Raw genomic sequence first — 19,530 nt, forward strand, 5'->3', positions numbered from 1 at the left:
TCAAATACTGATTGATATATAATCGGACAGGATCAGTTTGAATTAGTTTTCGTGAAAATAGAATGGGCAACACTGTATCAAGCTCATTTGCCCGTGTTTATTACACCTTGCATCTCGGACCCTGCAAGGTCCCTTGAAACGCAAATTGTGATCTTGTTCCGATTTATCTCCATGATCGAAATCATTCATATTGCAGAGCTTTTCATTCAGACATACCATGTTGAAGTTCATTTGAATTGATTACTGATTGACATATTGTCGGAGACAATCAGTGTGAATTTGTTTCTGTGAAAATAGACTTAATTAGTTACCTGTATTGATTCAGTAATACCATCTGCAATTCTCATTTACGTTTAACATCTACTTTTTACTACTTAATTATTAATTTTAATCTTGACTCCCTGCAAATTGTTTTGTTTACATTTTTCCTTGTACCGAACGGGATCAACGCTAGTAGTAACAGTGGGAATGTAATGCTCTTTTCGAGCCATTTCGCTTCCAACTGCAAAAATAGATGAAATAATTGCATACATATCTTTCAAGATAACAAGTTTCTCGCCAAAGTCAAATTTCAAGTCACAATCCTCAAACCACACACATTGCATTTACATAGAACAGTTCAAGCATTTGGATACACGACGATACTAATTAAGCAACGATAAAAATAGATACCCGCACATAATAATAATAATAATAATGATGAGACATCCGAATTTCCAAGGCAAATGCATTCCATGCTTCAGCTTATATTCAAGTGAGGACAGATCGCGAGCCCTTCTAATGCTTGACTTGTCCCTCTTGATCTGCATCAACTTATCGTACACACACCACGGAAAGCTAATGAAATGATCCCGTTTCATTCCCGTATTGTAGCAACCCCAATAACTATGATGATAGGTAACATGGTACCAAGCCGAGGCTTTGGCATATATATCAGCATTGTCACCATCGTTGAACCACGTCCGAGCTTCTTTCCTCAAGCACTTAACAGCCAATCCAACGCCTTCTGCATCTTTTCTCCGGTCGAAAGATTTTGACATTTTCATGATACTGCCGCTAAGTATTTCGGCTTCAGTTTTGATCCCATAGTAATCCATCAAGTTTCCCAATTTGTAATCATATTCAGTTTTGCAATCAAAAGCTTGGTCTAAGTAATCCTGGAAACCTTCCACTTCCATATCGAGGTCATACGAGTCCCTTGAAACGTCCCAGGTGAAGGATTCGATGGAGTGTGGTGCAATGTCTTTCGCTGCTCGGAAAAGCTTCCCAATCACACGCTCCGATTTATAGGAAGTTTTGTCTGGCTTTTCCATGAAATCTGGATAGTCTTTGATCCGTAGATCTCGCGGTATCTCGGCGGGGACTCCGGTCTTTGGGAAGTCAACTGCAATGGAGTATAGCTTCGCGAGCTTTAAACAAGGATCGCTCATTGCTTTATCAGGTTCCCTGTCAGCAAAAACCACATGGGCATGCGCAATGATTCCCAAGCTGTCATTCACTATGTAGTCGGTAAAATTCTCTTCAACTTCCTGCAGTGCAAATGCAAGTAACAAAAAAGTAATCGGTTGGATAAAACAAGGAAACAGTTATTGTGAATGGGAAGGATGGTGAACAGTTACAAGAACAGATTTTTTCATTTGATCAGACAAGAACAGAACAGTATCCTCTAGAAACAAGTAGCCTCTCAGGGCAACAGAATCAGTTCATAGTGTTTACAAATTACTGCAGCAATTTTGAGTTCCAAAGGACATTCTACCTTAATTTGTAACCACCATTATGCCTAAAGAAGTAAAATAATTGCAAATATGAAATTTGGCTGGTCCCGTTGTTCTCGGGATGGAATTCGAGGATGCACTAAACTTAAAAATCATCCACCTTCCAATAGGAAAGCACGCCTCACCATCTTACAGAAATTACGTATTGCTCCTAACCCAATCCCGACTGTTGAACTTCTCCCACAAAGAATATGCAGACAACCCTCCAGGGTTATTCCAAGCGTCTAGGTTTTATGACTCCTTACCTCAAGGAAAAATGACAATTAGGATCTTATGCATGATTATGTTAAATCACATTTATGTACGCTCATAATACTATAGACACCACAGTCCAAACAGCCGTCTCATATCTTCCTCCAGCCAGAAAAAGCAAGAAAATGATGTCCAGAACAGAGAAAAGTTCCTTCAGGTAAACGTCACTTATCTTTAATTATGCATATATTACAAATACAGAACCATTAACACCCATACCATGAGTGAAATGGGGTGCCCTAAACCCAAATATGTAAATTGTATGACTGGATGAAAGTACGTTTGAGAAGTGTGGCAACATATTGTACTGTGCATCCTCTGATTGTTCGTGTTCCTTCACTGAATTATCTTCACAAACACAGAAACACAATTCACCATATGAATATGTGACAAGAAATACCTCCATTGAAACATCATGATCCAACAGCTTAGTTCGTGCAGGTGTGTAGTCCATAGGTGGGATTTGCTTTGGTGGGATCAGATCCGGGTCCCAACAAACAAAATAACGGTCCCCATCTAAATCGCTCCCTGAACATTCATTGGGATGGGGTCTGCAATTTGATCAACTAAAGTTAGGAACAATTAACAAGGAAGAAATCTAGTACAAATTAAACAGATATTTGGGCGAAGTATCAAGCAAAAAATAAGTAAACGATGCATGGGGCAAGATGTGAAGTGCATTTGAAAGAAAGAGAGGACAATAATGACATGCTATACTGCCAGCCACGTCGCCCCGATGGAGAAAGTTCTCGGCTCTAGGTAACAAAAAAAATATCTGGGTTTCATTCCGAAGCCTTACATTGCTTCCTAGTTAAAATGCTTTTAAGGCAAGAGCTAGCAGCAAACCAAAGTAGTATTACTTTCCGGGACGGGCCTGCATAAACTGGTTTCAGGATATATTATATTCGTTTTATGAGAGATCTAACATTTGTATGTGGACTAATCAAATGGTATAAGTACTATAACACCATGAGATACGTGGCTGACAAGTGTTGTCGAACATTCACCAAGCCAACATATTTGGTAATTCAAGGTATGCTGAAGACCGAAAACTATACATGAAGTGCTGTGAGGCACATTGCCAACATCAATTTTATCATATTTTCTTCATTAACAAGGTACTCTCAAAAGGGAGTGTCATGCCCCAGAGTCCTTGGACGCATAGACAACAACTTACACCCAGAACCTGTACACAAGTGCATGCAACTTAGGTTCTAAATTCTAATTACAAGGGCATGAATGAAGACCAATAAAGGAGTAAAATGAATCCTCAGTCCATTCCATGAGCATAGAGTTTGTACAATGAAAATATGAATGTCAAGAAACACGAACAAGAAGTAAAAACATTGCGCCTACTGAAAAATAAGTAGCTACTACTATAATACTACCTAAATAGAAATTTAGTCGAACTTTGTACAAACTTTTGGGAACTTTGAACTTACAGATCAACCTTGAACAATCTAAAGCAACCAAATTGTAGTTTAGGACCTCAGTTTTAACAGATTCCACAATGAGATCAGAATTTTACCTCATTCCTTTCTGCGGAAAAACGACACAATCCACCATGTGATGCAAAGCTGGCACATTAACAGCCCTTAGGACACGAATGTCACCCGGGTGCAAGCAAGGGTTTTTTGCAACAAATACCTTCCCCAAAGCAATACGATGACCTTGGTCTGAGTCAATACCATTAGGCATAAGACGGGAATTATCACGAGAACAAACATTGACAGCCCCAGAAATTTGCACAAATACTTGCCCGTATTCTAATGTTTTGGTTTCATCTAAACATCCCATCATCGATCTTCCTCCTGGAACAAAAACCCTTGTTTTAGTCCTTATTTCAAGCAACTTTGTTGCCCTAAATGTTTGAAGCATCATTGATAGAAATGGTTCAGCATCAGGCTTATAGCCACACAACAGCATTTCTTTGAGAATATCAGTATTCTCGCCTCGAGCCATCAACTCCAGCGCCTCTTGTGCCCTTAACGGATCTGTTAAGATGGTATCCAGTTGTTCAACTGCCACCTTTTGCATTTTTTCAAAGATGTTATCCTTAACCCCAAGGGTAGACAAAAGAGTGATCAATTCGCGATTTAAGTAACAGGGCTGATATTTGCTCCACGCCAACACATCTAATGTTGTGTTTTCTGAGTCATATTTCAACATACTCTTTCTTAAAGATATCTTCACGGTCGATGCTGGGTCCACGGCCACAACTCCTTTGTACCCACCGTACCGAATCTGAAAAGCAGATGGAATTAAATTGTTAATGCCACATTTCTTGGCCACACTGCGAGCAAAGTCGGGGGAAAGTTTTCCAATTCCATCGGAGAAAACATATTTGATTCCATCCCTCACAATCTCTACATCCGGAATCATTACCCTTTCATGCCTACCAACACTCAAAGTTTCCCTAGAGGAACTGAAAGATTGACCAAGCCTGGCGGCATATTTTGCCACATTTCTAATTTCACGAAAATCACCCATCCACTTTCTTATATCAGCAGCTGTAAGCCCAGGCCTTGAGGCAAACATCCATGAGGAGTTTTCGCGTAACTGACTTGATGAAAAGGCAAGAAAATCAAACTTCTTATCTCCAATCACAATGCCATCTCGAAGAGTCGACAATATCCTCTTATAAATGCCAGTTTTTCTTTCCTCACTTGAAAAAGCTACCCTTGGTGATAAATCTGTGGAAGACAACTTACCCAATTCCTCGTCAACAAAAGAAACCCGGAGAAAATTATCAATATCCTCATGGTAATTGCGTAATACTCGATTAGACATATTAACCTCTGGTCCACAGAAATATACTTTGCATGGGGTTATTTGAACTTTATGTACGTAAACCAACCCATCATCCAAAGTAATAGCAGGTGTTTTGGGAAGTTTGAGATATTTTTGGTATTGCTCACCAAGCCACCTAACGGGTTCATAGCAACATTCTCTCAAATGATACAGCCTCTCCAGGGCATCTTCTATACGTGTGACGTAAATTCTTCGGGGATCAACCAACTTAAAGAAGTTGATGTCAAGTGTGGGGCCTGAAAGACACCCTTGCTGAACCAAGATGCATATCTTGAACAATATTCTATATGGTAGTTCAAGTCCATAAGCCGGACCCACGATGGGCACTAGATCCAAATTGCGAGAAAAGGAGGAACCACTCTCCAGAATGAACGGCCCTTCACTTTCCTTAAAATAAGGAAAATATTCACTGAAGTTCAGAAGTTTAACACCACATGAAAGCTCTAAGCACAAAGCAGATGATTGGCCAATGGAATTTGATGGAGTAAAATCGGTTGCCCTAACCCAATTTTCTTTAGGGTATTCCTTAAAATAGCTGAGACAAGATTCTGCACATTTTTTGTATATCCGAGGAGCACCAAGCAGCTAGCATACAAAAAGGCAAAAATAAGCATTATTGGAATTTCTAAGAAATTAGAACGAGTTGAAGTGTGCAATAGTGATTAAACAGCGGTCTTCCCATGAAGGGCATGGAATACACTGAAATGGCAAAAGCAATACCAAACAACGAACCAGAAGCAGAAAAGAGGCTAAGTTTATTGCTTATTTTTTTTCTCCATTGTCTGCGCACATATTTCAGTTGGCATAATTGGATTACAAAATAATTACAAACGAGTGCACATATCAAGGAGCCAATTGACTCCACAAATCTACAAGTTATGCATATGCCTCGTTCCTATTAATGTGGCATGTGACTAGTTCCTAAACTATTTACAAACACGGGGTTTAGTTCATTTAATAATCGAACAAATTTATTTTGAGTCCCTGCTAAGGAAAAGGGAAGAAACCATGCATATTTCACTTTGTGATAGGTTAGTATGATATGTATTTTTAGGGAGAGTCAACTTGTCCCAGTCGGGGGCACAAGATGCCCTCCAGGGAACAAAACCGACCATAAATATAATCTAAACATATTTTGATAAGAGTCATAAGACACGAATGAAACTGAAATTGTACTGTACTTAGACTACGTATTTCCGCCACTATTGTATAAGGGCTTAGACCAGATTATACAAAGGTAAGTAGGATTGGTTCATTTCACTCATTTTATGTTTTGATTTTATGGGCCCTCTAAGTCTAAGTAAATAAGCTAAAAAAATGCATGCTATTACCGATTAAATGCAAACTTGTTTTCAATATGATAAATGGAACTCAAGTCCATTTAGGGAGTGATTTCCACACTCAACTTAAGCTCCCCAAACTTGAGCCTATCACAAAGAGAAAGCGAGAGGCTAAAAGTGGAGGGCTAATAACGTTTCCTGTGTTAAACATAAACATGTCACCACTAAACCTGAATTAGCAGAAACTTTGACCTCTGACCACCCGGACGATGTAGCTCTGTCTGCCCAATATTCTCAGAAAATAGCACAAGCTTGTAGTCAACACAATAGTAGGACAGGAAGAAGTGCAGTTTTCGTAGTCCCAACCCAAATTTCAGAGAGATATCTTTCTGTTCCCAGAGCACTGAAAACTTCTCTTTTGAGATCTGACATCCAAAATATAGATTTATGTTTTCCATTTCATGTACGTATACCTTTGGACTTTGTACTAAATCAAAGTCCCTTGCGTAAGCCTTCAAATAAGAAGTTCCATAATCCAACCTTTGTGCAGCCAAGGAGATAATCTGATCAGCATATTCATCACTTTCAAATTGAACAATGGCAGACACTCTTGACCCTGACTTCTCTTTGGGCTCCCTAACCTCTAAAGCATAAACTGTTCCCCTGCCCGTGTAACCCTCTAAGAATTCCTTAACTGTGTCCGCAGTCAAAAGGTTCGGAAACCCAGATAACTGAATTGTCTTGCCCATCAAGTCCAGGTGACTTTATCTGCAGTGTAATATTACAATAGATAATCAACTATTGAAAACAAAGGAAATAAATGACTTTCAAGAAAATAATGTGCTCAGAGTGTAAGAACCAAAAGATAATGGGAAATGGAAGAAAACAACAAAAAGAACCAACTAGTTGATTATGAGACATAACATTTAGACATAGGATAATAAAAGGGTAAATTTTGGAAGTATAGGCCAATGAACAATGCAAATTATCAAAATTCTCACCTCTTTGTCAATGTTCTCAATCATCATGTTCTTTTGATGATTTTAATTGTTAAATAAAAATTGGTCTCAAAAGACTAAGTGTTGTGAAAGCGCGAGGAACACTTCAGGTGCAAAGGCTCCTGGAGCCTATGCGGAAAGTGCAAGACTGGAAGGGCATGGTCGTAGAACCCGCATCTTTCAAAACGCATCCAAAATGATAAATAATTCCTCATGCGGAACAAACATACTCGAAAGAAAATAATTAGCGATATATCTTAGCCTTGTAACTTTTGTTTCTAGCACATGAACTTAGAAAAGGAAGAATTGTCAATTATCATAACATATTATTATGGAAACTGATTATTCTTGTAAATATGCATTTTTCCTAGAGTTCGTATGTGCTCTCTTTACTTGGATTTGCTATGTTCGCATTGAGAGCTCATCATTTTGAAGGATGGAACGTCTGTTGTCTGTTGTGGAGTGTGTTTATTAATGGAATAAACTTCTCAACAGGTGTCTGTAAGTTTTCCTAACTACTACATCTGCCATGAGATATTTAAGCAAACACCTTTTGCATTGTTACAACCTTGTTCTTCATTTATTTCCTGTATTGTACTGTCATTATAATCAGCTCCCTTTTTCCTTGATATTTAAGCAAACGCCTTTCGTTAACATCGGCAACATGAAGAATTGTCCAGTAGACTTTTCAAGCAACAATGGATTCCCTACACAAGTGTCATTTGGAGATCATAGTATTCACATCGAATACCGATCTATTAAGATCTAGACCTGTCAATGGACCGGATTCGATCTGGATCCGAATCCGATCCGATAATGTCAATCCGATAATCCGAAAATCCGAATCCGGTAATCTAAATACGGATCGGATTCGGATCGGATTAAATCCGTTATCAATCCGAATTCGAACTTTATTTTTTTTTAATTTTTTTAATTTTTTTAAAAAAACAGTAAATTTTTTATTTTGAAAAAAATGTTTAAGAAGTTGTATTTTTATTTTTATTTTTATTTTTTATTTTAATTTTTTAAATTTTTTTTGGAACATATTTTTTTTTGAAAAAAAAATTGTATGTTTTTTGAAAAAAATATTTTGTTTTGCTAAAATTTTTGAAGTAAAAAAGTTTTCGGATCCGGATCCGGATTGCCACTATCGAATTCGAGTCTTATTGGATTTGGGTCTTATCGGATCCGAATCGAATTCGGATCTGGCACATTGACAGGCCTATTAAGATAACCGGAAGAAACTAATAAAACAATGATCCGGATGTAAGGGAAAGCTTGGACAAAAAATGATACTTTAGAACGGAAAGCTCATCAGTGACATATTTGAAACAGAAATGTTACACACACAGCAAAAGTGCACAGATTTTGTGCACAGATTTTTTGTGAGGCCCACTACAGGTCCCACACAAATAATTCAAACCGTTCATTAAATGTAAAACATTTTCTCAAGGGCTTCCGCAAAAAATCAGCTTAATCCAACACCTATAAGTGCTCGATTCAATCATCTAACTTTTCATTATCCTGAAATTCGAATGAAAAGTTAAATGATTGAATCGAGCACCTATGAGTATCGGATTGAGCTGATTTTTCGCAAGGGCCCTTGAAAAAATGTTTTACATTTAATGAACAGCTCAGATTATTTGTGTGGGACCCGTAGTGAGTCCCACAAAAAATCTGTGCACAAAATCTGTACACTTTTGTTGTGTGTGTAGCATTGCTGTATTTGAAAGTGGTAATGCCAAGGACTGCTAAAATTCACTTGTAACAAGATTATGTGTTTGTGCGAGAGAAGTTCCGGGAAAAAAATGCCAAACAAAAACAACAATAACACTACCAATGTAATCCCCAATCAATGGGCATAGGCGGGGAGAACCATAGACAAACCAAGAAGTTTTACCACTGAATTAGCGGGCCCCTATAACTAAATCAAGGGACGATATACCTAGATGGAGGGACGTTATGCCTTAGAATCATGCCCCAAATCAAATCCGGAAGGCATAAAAAAGGCTAGGCCTAGAGACCTGTTTCGATTTTTGTGTTCATTACCTTGCTTTCTTCGTTCGAAATCCAGAGCATCAGTAACAAGGAAAACAAATGCCAAAAAGCATCCAAAAAAAAAAAAAAGAACTGAAACGCAGGAAATGGGTAACAAAGAAGGCAACCAATTGGCAATTTGTCAAGAGGAGCTAAACAAAAGCAACTAAAGGAAAAGAAAATCTAGATAACTCAAAAAAGAAAAATTATGGAAAACGAAAGTCCACAAAATACATGAGTAAAGAGTAATATAGACTATCGCATTAATTGTGCAGGGATTCTCTCAGTTTACCATGAATATAGAAGCAGACAGAACAAGTCATTCTCTTGGTTTCTACTGCATTCTATCTAGAGAGAGAGAGAGAGAGAGAGACTCACAAGATGACGCACAGAACTCGATTGCTTCTTTTGTCTCACAAGCAGAATCTGAAGAAGCTTTACTCAGAGAGTAAAGGAAAACGACGTACATATATGTACAGAGCGACAGACAGAGACAGTGTGTATGTGTGTGATGAAAGAACATAGATCTAGGTATCTAGTGAGAGAAAGTTGTCTAGGGGTTGACGAAAGACGATCAAAGTGACACTCAACTTCCTTACTAATCAAGTAAAGAATAAATGATTGGATAATCCAGCTTTTGGACTACACTGTCTACCTGTTTGTTAGATCCGGGAAGGGCCCCAGGCGGGAAGCGGAGTCCCTGCAGTGACTCATAAACGCTGCAAACTGCAGCCCGCCATAACGATGGCGTTTTGGGGTAAAACGGGGTAATGCACGTGAATGCCTCGCTTTCACCTCTCTTCCTGTCTTCATTTGCTCTCATTTAAATAATATGGTTAAATTTAGCTTCTTCAATTTTCAATCCGTTTAAGTCTTATTTTTCTGATTATATTATTCTAAAGGATCATAATTAAATTTTGACTTTGGAGCTCTAATAATCAAGTTTCTGCTTTATAGAGTCTCAAATAAAGAACATATACTTAATTATGAGAGTCATAGAGACAAATTTAATTATGATCTTTTATGTGGAAGAGGTGAGAAAGTGTCGTTGGGTTACAAGTTCGTTGGCGAAGAGAAAATTAATTGAGTTGCGCATAAGTTGATCCGAACCGTTGAAAAAATAAGAAAAAGTAAAAGTCGGTGATTAATGACTTGGCACTTCTTTGGATTAAATTATTTTTTGTTACAAACTTTTGGAAATAAAAATTAAAGTATAACAAGAGGAGAGAATAGTCAACTTCAAGGGGGAAATACCATATCTGGGATGATCTTGTTCGTCGAAAATAAAAAAGGAAAAATACCTCTAATTGGCTCTGATCAACAAAAATCGGACCTCTGTCCTTCACAAGAGAATACTTTTATTAGTAATCAATTCCCTTTGGAAAATGATTTTGGAACTCCAATTTTTTTTTTATCATGACACTCCAAAAATTGTCTTTTAGTTAGCTTGCTATGTATAATTTTTACACTAAAAGACTAATTTTGAAGTGCCAGCATAAAAAATTAAAGTGCCAAAATCATTTGCCTTTTAAGTTACTCTATTATGGCTTATGATAATCTAAGAAAAAAATTCTGGAGCCTCCACCACCACTGCCACTTACTAATTTCTGATTTCTAATAACTAACAAACCAAAATGAAACCTTAAAATTTGTAGTAACAATCTTATTTTTTAATAAATACAAAAACTCTGCAAGCATGCGATAGAGGTATTGTTTCTCGACTACGACAACCAACTCTTCATAAGCATATGCCCCATTCAAAAAAAAATAGATTTCGATTATAATTTTTTACTTTTTAGATTTCTCTCGTCATAACGATGCAATAATTCCAAAAAAATTGACAAAAAACTAATAAGTATGAATTTCTTTTGAATAAAGACAAAAAAATAAGCCAATTAACTTATTTAAATATATGATCGATTAAAATATGAACAGTAGCTTTAGCTTCAATCCTCTGTTCTTCGTAAACAAGAAGAAAAATTTTTTTACCCCCCAAATTTGATTTTGTCTTGAAATTGATTGGCTTCCTAACAAGACTTGCTCCTTCGACCGGCACCATAAAATTTTTTTGGAAGACATTTTTTTATTAATTTCTGAAATTGTTACAAAAAATAACAAGAACAAGGGATGATGGCATTAAATCCCTGACCCGAGACCTAATCGAGTTACAAAACTAAGAATAATCCCATGTCCATCCGAGACCCAAATCCGAGATCTGCCTTTCACAAGTGAAGACTTTTAATTACATTCATCCCCCTTTTATTGATAACAAATATTACTCCTATTTATTTAGTGGAAGATAACAACCGAACATAAATAGTAGGGTAACTACATAACACCACTAACAACAGGGCTCAGTGGATACAACTAGATAACTCCACTAACTAATTTCTAATGCAATAACTAACAAAACAAAATATAACCTTAAAATTAGTAACACTATAAGATGTCGAAAAGCTAAAAAAAATTAAACCTTAAAATTCATTAAACTAAAATAATCTCTTTCATCTTCTCTGAACTTTTTTTCATCTTTAGTGAATTTTATTTTAAAACTTTGTTTTAGATTCCTTTCGTCGCGAAGAACGATGAATTGAAAATTCTGAGCCGCATATACAAAAAAAAAAGAGAAAACTACCAAAACCCGAAATTTCAAGGGCCTATGCACAAAAACATTTGTCTTTTTCATTAGGCATAAAAAGAAAAGATCCGTTGGCACCCTAGCCCTAGGCCTATTCACAATATAAGGGCATATCAGATACTAATCAAGATTCATCATCCAGACTCGCTGAGTGCTCCATCCAAAAAGCTTGATTGAAAGCAACAAACATTCCAATACAAACACAAGGAGAATATTACTAGAGCTTGCCAGAGAAGCAGTACCAGTCGTGCATAATATTGAGATTAGATTACGGTAACAACTTCTAAAGATAGTTACCGACAAAATACCGAACAATTCAAAACCCAGAAGTGATAAGAGTTCCATTCCCGCGATATATAGCATTCCTTAAATTGCGGTAAACATTACCCAAAAAGAAGACCTTTCGACTGCATCCATATAGCCACCAACCCTGGATCGATCCTTTTAGCCGTTTCAGAAGATGAGCCAATCCAAATCAGAACCACGTCATAGCCGGATCTTCTTCCACCAAGAAAACATCTTTACACTCTCCCTGCAATTTGAACTCAGCACACCTATATCGACAGTCGTAATGTTAAGAACCATAATTTTGACAGATAACAAGTTGAATCTTGTAGACAGGTGGCAGCCAGACAATAGAATAAGTCTAGTGCACTTCGCTATGCAATTCAGAAAAAATCCTCAAATTTAAAGATTTACTATCTGAGGGTTAAAAAATGTAAGGTACAGTGTGATATATCAGGTCTGCATTTCGCACGCACATATCCGAAGCTAAATGTACCCAACCTGGCTCCAAAATACTCATTGGTCACAAGAAAACAATGGAGTTGCTGGTGTTTTCTCAGGTCTGCATTTCGCACACACAAAAAGCTATGTAACAATTCCGCACACACAATTGAACCAATTTTTTAGAATTTCATCCTTCAGGGAATAGATTACAAGTTTCTCATCACTAAACTTGCTTCAGTCCCATCCCTCTCGAGGAGTTCCTCATCTTTTACCGTGCCAGTCCTTTCTTTGGTCGGACTCTATGTATGAGTACAAAAATTGGTTGGAGGTATCATTTCCAGTTAGACATCCAAACCAAACCTTGAAGTAGCGATTATATAAGTTCAATGTCAGACAAGAGAGCTAAACATTATTAATGCTTCGTATACATCCAATGGCTTTCATGGGGTTCCCTCATCTGGATCCCAGGGGAAGAGGATCTAGCCTTGCTGGGACATCCCATTAACTGAAGAAACTGGACCATGGAAACACACCCGTACTGATCATTAAGTTTAGTTTTAGAAACTTCATCAAGCCCTGGCTGCACTGTTAAATTATTGGTCATGACAAAGACATAGATCAGGTTAAAAACAAACTAAGAAAAAGTTTTATTGCAAAAGTGAAGTATACAATAAATCTAAGGTGGCCAGTCACATACATCAAATTGAAGCAACATGTGTAGACTACCCTAAGAATAGATGTTGGCAGAAGTCTGTTAACCTACACTTGGCTAACACTGGATACTGTATTTGCAGGATACCATCCAATGGAAAAGTACATGCATAACCTCGGGCGGGGATGTGAAACTAGTCGTCTCCTAAGAAAATATTAAGAGCATAAATGTTTTCATGTAACGCCATAATGCAATGGCTGATATAGTAATTGATCAAATACCAAACAAACAAACACACTATCTAAGTCATAGATTAGGCAATTTCACATTTACCTTGATTTGGTAGGTAACACTGCCATGTTGTGTCCCTTCACTACATCCTTGAGTGAAATGAAACTTGGAATATGAGCAATTGCCACATATTTTGGTGATTTATACCCATCTTGAGGCTTTAGGAACTTGAAACCATGTTTTTTGGGGTCATGATAAAACAAAGCACCGCTCGAACTATGAAACAACACGACAGCTCCATTCCTCAACAAACATATCGGGTCGTATGTGCCATAAATCCACCTCCCCTCATTTGTTTGGGTAATAAAACAGAACTCTTTGCTCCATGATTCTTGAACTCCGTATTCTTTCATCACCCATATCTTTAGCTTTTCAAAACCAGAACCATCACATACGCAGAGACAGCCTCCTAGCACTCCCAACACCCATTCCCCAGTCATCTCCTTGTCAATCTTCCACAGTTTAAAAGGAGGTGGTGGAACTGATTGGAATTTTTCAATATCAAAGTTGAAAGATACAATAGAATTTGAACCATTTTCTTCAGTATAAATCCAATGAAGAGAGCCATTCAAATAGGTAGGGGATCCGTTATTATAATAGAGAGAGGAGGGTACATTGCGAACCCTTTTCCATGACCCTGTACCAAGAGTATGTATCTCAGTCATGCTACAACTTTCCCTTTCCCAACTGATTAAGGGCTCACGAAACCTAATCACCTTATACTGGTTCATCTTCGGACTGAAGCCCAAACCACAATGGATGGAAAGGGAACGTTTTGTATCCCTATCCCATTCTATAGGATCCGGAAGGTTAATGTACTCACTGGTAATTGGATTACACACCGCAATTGGATTTCTCCATACTTCAAAAGGAAAATCCAAAGTTGGTTCACACAGACAAAGCAATCCATTGCACGAATTCGCTATTTTGAGTTCATGATGTTCGGCCCTCAACTTAACCCCCGATTTAGGAGGGGGATCCATCTCGATCACCGTTTCCTCATCGTACACAGGTATTTTCAACTTGGTATCAAGCTTCATTTTAATAGGCCCATCATCAAAACCAGAACAGTGTTCTGGCGGTTCAACTAAGTAAAGGGTTCGCGAAACACGCGAAGGGGCCGCGGATCGAACAAGAGGAAAAGCCTCTCCTCGCGCAAAGTGAAGCTTGGCAAATTCAGGGCTTGATACGATAGTGCGCCAAGTTTTACACACGCGCTTGCAAATGAGTATTCGCTTAACGGACAGCCTTACCAGAATGTTAAGAGATATACCGGCTGGGAATTCTGTTAATGGACGACCGAAGTACTGATTTTGCTTATCTTCAACCCCATCGACTTCTTTGTCTCCAAAACCCTTTCGTTTTCTTCCTCTTGCCATGGTTTTCTGAGAATTAAAGAGTTGGGTTTGGATTAAATGTGTATAGTAAAGGACAGACCGTAATGTTATATTAGCAATAACAATGATTGGAAGAACTAGGTGATTCATAAATGACAAAGGAGATGAACAAGCACAAATTATTATTATTATTATTATTATTATTATTATTTTTTGTAAATAAGAAAACCCAAATCTTGTTTACAAGTAAGAAGGGTTTATATGTTATTACGTATAAAAGAACAACCAACCCATGTACATAATCAACAGAGTACTGTGTGTGTGTGTGTGTGTGTGAGAGAGAGAGAGAGAGAGAGAGTTACCAGAGAGAAATTTGATCAGACTTGAGAGACGATGAAAAAATAAAATGGATACACAAGTACAATTTCAGAGTAAAAAGGGGTATCAATTTAAAGAAGAACGAGTTATTTACACAATCAATCAACACCATACTGTGAATGCGACAGATAGAGAAAGGGAGAGAGAATGTGTTACCAGTAGAAATTGGACCAAACTTGAAAGAACCCCAAATAGAGAGTCTCTCAGTCTCAGCAGAAATAAGTGTGGTCACTGGCTTATGAGAGAGAGAGAGAGAGAGAGAGAGAGAGAGAGACTTCTCAAGGAAGCATTGTTTTTGGCGGGAAAGAGGCGATAAAGAACTCCGCGCGCGATTCCGGTTGGTTGGTGAGTTTGTTAATCAAACAATGATCATGTTTGATTTTTTGAGTCACGTGAAAGTTATCTATCGTGAGTTTCCTAATCTCGGCGTTGATGATGTGTCTTTGACTGGACCGAAAATGAAATTAGTTGAGATGTTCGTAAGCTAGTCCGGACATCCCTGACCGTCAAAAAAAAAATAAAGAAAGGATAACTGGTGATTAATACCTCGCACTTCTTTGGGTACACACCCTCGTACCATATGCACTTATATAACAAAATCATTAAGAGGCATAACCAAACCATTAGAGAGACGTAATATTATTTAAAATAAGCATAACAATTGAAGGAAGTCCTTGATTATGCTTCTTAATGGTTTGGTTATGCCTTTCAATGATTTGATTACATCTCTCAATGGTTTGGTTATACTAGTGTTATGGTACAAAAATGTATACAGGTACATTTCTCTAATGGTAACTTATTGATTAGTGAAAGCAACTTGACAAACATTTCCCTAATGGTAACTTATTGATTAGTGAAAGCAACTTGACAAATATCAAGTTGTTTCTACTAATTAATATTTCTTTGCTAATAAAAAAAATTATCAATTATCAATTAGCGTGAACAACTTGGTAAAATACCATAAATTGTTGCTTAAAATTGATACGGAAAACATGGCCTAAAAGTTTGTTATGAACTTTGGAAGAAAAATAAGAAGGCAAAAGAACATAAACACTCCCTCAACTGTCAATTTTTTTCACGGAGATCCTTCACATTTAAAATTGCTCATACATACTCTCTTAACTAATTTCCGTTAACCAAGTGACACTCTTCCGTTTCAAAACCGTTTGTGATCAACCCCGTCATCCATAAATCGGACAAAATACCCTTGTTGTATTACATTCATACACTCCCCTAACCATTCACTTTCCCCCCTCTACAAATAGCCTCTAATCAAAACCCAAAACCAACAACCAGGTCTGAAACTTTAGTTCATATATAGAGGGGCTGGTTCCATCCACACAAATTTTGACACTCCATCTCAACCATTAAAATCAATGATTGGATTAAAACTTAAAAAGACACTACTCTCCGCCCCCCTCTCAATCACAGATAATCTCTTCCTTTCCATCTAAGCTATTCTCTCTCTACACCCTCACCGACTAACCATTGGTTTCGTCTCACTCCGACGACCTTCTCTCTCTCTCTCTCTCTCTCTCTCTCTCTCTCTCTCTCTCTCTCTCTCTCTCTCTCTCTCTCTCTCTCTCTCTCTCAAGAACCCAAACAAGTTACGAAATAGAAGATGGAAAAAGCTAACAACGCAACAGTCGCCGCCGACTACCACCACCATTCTCCTCTACTTCTCTTCTCCCACACCTCTCTCCTTTCCCTCCTCTTTTTCCCTTCTCATTTATTTTCAGCAAAAGAACCACCATAGCACCTACCGCCGTTGCGCCACGGTTTTGCATTCTTTTTTATTGAATCTGATCTTTTATGAATGAAATAAGTGAAGATGCAATTTTAAGGTTATATACAAAAGGTTCTCTTTAAAATGATCGATGTAAGAAAAAAAGAAATTATATAAAATGAAAAAAATAATTTGAACAACCGATAGAATAAGAGTATATTATAGGAGTAAATGTTAGGGGATCTCCGTGGAACAAAGTAATAGTTGAGAGGGTATTTATATATTTTTGCCTTATAAAAAATAGTATCTTAGTCATTTCCTCCATTTCATTAACAGAGTTAGCATTTTTTTCGTTTTCAATAGTTAAGGGGTCTTTATGGACAATTTTAAATGTGAACGAGTCCCCATAAGAAAAAGTGATCATTAAGAAGGTGTTTATGTACTTTCGCGAAATAAAAATAGAATGAGAGGAGAGAATAGTCAACTTCTGAGAGGAAATACCTCCAATTGGCTCTGATTGAGACGAGCAGAAAACTCTGTTTGTCACAAATGAAGACTTTTAATACTAAAATAACATTGAACTCCCCTTTAGGCTTTAACATAAACAAATCTACAAAGACAAAACTCTATGGGTATATTTCACGTGGTATCAGCTCGGCATATTTGGACCATTTAATATACTTTTAAACGGTTCAGATTAAAATTCTCTCCTTTCGTACCAACATTTTCTCTCCAATGGATGGCTCGAATGCGCCGAACGGTCACTACGTGGTACTCACTTAGCACTGAAAATTTTTTCCTACATAAAACATGATTCTTGGCGGATAAAACTACATAAATCTACCAACTAAATAACTAGTAACACAGGCCATGTTCGTTTTAAAACTTTGAGAGTTTTTTTAGCAATGAGTAGAAAGAGATAAATAGATAAATAAGAGTTATAATTAGAGAAATTTTTAATTAAAAACCATGCACCAAAAAAAAAGGTTGGGTATTGTTTACACCATAATTTAGTATTTAGTATATTATAATCGATTGGGTCAGAATGTTACACGTGTCAACGCATTTTAGACCGATTGATATAATGCAAATGCAATATGAAGCCTGTTAAGGAAAATGGACTGATCAAACGGTTGATATTCGACTGGACACGTGTCAGAATTTTGTATCACATGCGGATCGTGAAGTCAGACGGTTAATGCAAGCAAGCAGTTGAAATAATTACAACGTTGGAAACATGTGAGATCATGGAGAAGTAACCGCCTCATGCAGATAGTGGAGCAAGAATAGGGAGCATGGAGCCAACTAATTCAAATCGAAGGAGGGAAGTCCGTATGATTTGAATTTCAAGTCGACAACAGCCTATAAATACAAGAAAGGAAGATATTTAGAGCCCCCAATCAATCGCCCAAAGGCTTCTACTTTTATCTGTACTTTACATTTCTTGCTCTAGGAGTAGCTTGTAATTTAACCGTCTGTTCGATTGTGTTCTCATAGTCGATTTGACTTCTACACCGAGGGATAATAAAGTCCATTTTGTTGTTCTTCTTCCATTTCCATTCACTTCATTAAGTTTGCTTCCAGAGAAGTCCTGAAATACGGCAAGGAACCAAACTCCACCACCACAAACACCCACATTTCCAGCACACTTAGCAATCTCTAGTCGATTAGTCGACTATCAGTAAAATAGACAAACAATTTTGGCGCTAGAAGGAGGGCATCATTACTAATTTGGAAGTAATGGCACCAGCGACAAGGAAACAAGGCGACCGACCTGCAGAGCCTCAGAATGAAGGCCTAGAAAGCCAAACTGACGTGGCGCATCCTGAACAAAGGGTGCCAGAAAATAGCCAAGGAAATGGCTTGAGCGCACCAACAAATATACAGGGCCTTTCCAGGCAGTTGGCACAAGTTTTGTCTAATCCAGAAGACGAAGCGGCACAGGAATTGATTACCCTATTGAGAAGGGTAGTTACGCCCCCATCTGTCATAGATGTGGATGCACATGGTGTAGTACATGAGCAACTGCAAACTGGAGATCTGCCTAGACAGTCACCTCAACAGGTATATACAAATCCAGCATTCGATTCAAATATGAATGTGCACAGTCGACCGTTTGTTGAAGCAACTGCTCTACGGTCCACAATCAAGCCAACTAGTTTTTACCAGAGTGTCCCATCTATATATGAAGTTGGTAACAGTAGTGGAAATGGTCAGAATCATGGTTTAAATTCTAGTCAAAGTCCTCAGGCTGGTTTCACAGGAGTCCGTGTCATGAATAATGGTCAACACATATACAATGCCGCACAAACTCTGCCAAATCATGGCAGTTATACTTATCATACTATGCCAGTAGGACCGAATAATGGAAATAGTGGTCAGTACGTTCACAATGTGCCAAACATTGGCAATGGGAACGGTCAGAATGGCCCTCTTGCACAACCTTATGTACCAAATGTCCTTAGAGCCCCAGATCCCATGAATATTAATAGGGCACAAATATTAGAAGTCATCCAAGATGTGTACGGACCAGGGCTACGCAGAGTGGAAAAACCCATGTTTAGAAAGCCTTACCCACATTGGGTTGACAATGTTCCTTTGCCAAGAGGGTATAAATTGCCTGAGC

At 37.8% G+C, this 19,530-nt stretch overlaps 2 protein-coding genes across 3 annotated transcripts; both read right to left on the reverse strand.

The window, feature by feature from the left end:
* Positions 1–538: 538 nt before the first annotated feature.
* On the reverse strand, positions 539–9,627 carry LOC131334737 (probable RNA-dependent RNA polymerase 1). Its single transcript, XM_058369950.1, has 5 exons — positions 9,532–9,627; positions 6,349–6,886; positions 3,556–5,423; positions 2,428–2,578; positions 539–1,529 (listed from the first exon to the last, which is right to left on the reverse strand). The coding sequence occupies exons 2-5, from the start codon at positions 6,865–6,867 to the stop codon at positions 645–647; spliced, it is 3,423 nt and encodes a 1,140-aa protein (XP_058225933.1). The 5' UTR covers positions 6,868–6,886; positions 9,532–9,627; the 3' UTR covers positions 539–644.
* Positions 9,628–11,943: 2,316 nt separating this feature from the next.
* Positions 11,944–15,469, reverse strand: LOC131334739 (F-box protein At3g07870-like). Of its 2 annotated transcripts, none has more exons than XM_058369957.1 (3): positions 15,335–15,469; positions 13,506–14,848; positions 11,944–12,345 (listed from the first exon to the last, which is right to left on the reverse strand). In XM_058369957.1, exons 2-3 carry the CDS (start codon positions 14,840–14,842, stop codon positions 12,267–12,269), a joined length of 1,416 nt encoding a protein of 471 aa, XP_058225940.1. In that variant the 5' UTR covers positions 14,843–14,848; positions 15,335–15,469; the 3' UTR covers positions 11,944–12,266. The 2 variants fall into 2 exon arrangements, with proteins under 2 accessions (XP_058225940.1, XP_058225939.1); XM_058369956.1 differs by lacking the exon at positions 15,335–15,469 and adding an exon at positions 15,163–15,316.
* Positions 15,470–19,530: the final 4,061 nt, after the last annotated feature.

This window comes from Rhododendron vialii, chromosome 7a, assembly GCF_030253575.1.
Source record: "Rhododendron vialii isolate Sample 1 chromosome 7a, ASM3025357v1".
NCBI lineage: Eukaryota > Viridiplantae > Streptophyta > Magnoliopsida > Ericales > Ericaceae > Rhododendron > Rhododendron vialii.